Genomic DNA, 1363 nt, shown 5'->3' on the forward strand with positions numbered 1-1363 from the left:
TTAACAGATAATGCCTCAATTCTACAAGAAAAAACTGATCGCTGTCATCTTCCACATGAGGAGATGAAGCTAGCTGTACAAAAGGTGGTAGAGGACAAGGACTCATTGAGGAGCGTGTCAAAAGCGATGAGCATTTTACGTTCAACTCTCAGTAGGTGAGTTATTAGAAGTGAGTACAATTTTTGTCTGTAGGCCTATAGGCCTACTTTCACATAGCCCTATGGCCTACTGTGATTACTGACAATTGGCCTTCTGCACTTGGCGTCGGAATATTTAGCGTAGTTCCCTTTTTTATATTCACAGAACCCTGTAAGTGTGAAAGTTAGATTGGGTTGCAGATTATATTTCAATGAATGCTGTATTGGTGCCTCATTATCAAGCTGTGCGTTTGAACAGTCATTTTGACATGATGCTATAGATCAATTATCCAATTATCCTTTCAGATATGTGGAAAAGTACAAAACCAACAATGCTTCAGCTATCACTTCAAACTTCCCCAAAGAATGTTGTTCTCCATGGAAGAGAAAAATACAATCAAAGAATACCTTGTCGACTGCTCCAATCGGTATTATGGTCTCACTCGCGAAGCTACTTGAAAGTTTGTTTATGATTTGGCCAATGACAACAACATCAAAATGCCGAATTCCTGGATAACAAACAAAGCTGCAGGAGAAAAATGGCTGGTTGGTTTCATAGTGAGAAACAAGGAGCTATCTCTGCAACAACCTGAGACAACTTCCATTGCCAGAGCAGCAGCCTTCACGAGAAGAAATGTCAGTAGCTTCTTCGATTCATTGGAAGAAGTGTACAAACGTACGAATGTTGATGGCTCTAGAATATTCAACCTTGACGAATCCGGGTTCACTACCGTACAAGAACTACCCAAAGTCATATCGCCAAGAGGTCAAAAGCAGGTTGGGCAACAGACAAGTAGCGAGAGAGGTGAATTGGTCACCTATTGTGCGATAGTTAATGCAGTCGGTAACAAGCTGCCCCCAGTGTTGACTTTCCCAAGAAAAAGGTATAATGAAACCTTCATGAATGGAGCACCAGAGGGAAATCTTGGTCTAACAAACACCTTAACAGGATCCGCATAGATGACATCTGATTTGTTCATCAGAGTTGTTAAACATATCATAAAGCATGCCAGGCCAACAAAGGAAGCCCTGATAGTCTTGGTGATAGATAACCATGCAAGCCATTGTGGCTACACTGTGCTGAAGTTGTGCAGAGATAATGGAATCCATATCATCATATTGCCTCCTCATACTTCAAACAAAACCCAGCCACTCGATCGCACGATTTTGGTACGATGACCCAATATTTCAACTCAAGAGCTAACTCATGGCAGATCACATATGCA

At 41.5% G+C, this 1363-nt stretch overlaps 1 protein-coding gene across 1 annotated transcript; it reads left to right on the forward strand.

Moving 5' to 3' along the window:
- Positions 1-635: 635 nt before the first annotated feature.
- Positions 636-1097, forward strand: LOC137397161 (uncharacterized). The gene has a single exon (XM_068083452.1). The coding sequence runs from the start codon at positions 636-638 to the stop codon at positions 1095-1097; it is 462 nt and encodes a 153-aa protein (XP_067939553.1).
- Positions 1098-1363: the final 266 nt, after the last annotated feature.

This window comes from Watersipora subatra, chromosome 5, assembly GCF_963576615.1.
Source record: "Watersipora subatra chromosome 5, tzWatSuba1.1, whole genome shotgun sequence".
NCBI classification, from domain to species: domain Eukaryota; kingdom Metazoa; phylum Bryozoa; class Gymnolaemata; order Cheilostomatida; family Watersiporidae; genus Watersipora; species Watersipora subatra.

Coding starts and splice junctions, on each gene's coding strand:
- LOC137397161 (XM_068083452.1), top strand. CDS start 636: ATGCCGAATTCCTGGATAACAAACAAAGCTGCAGGAGAAAAATGGCTG.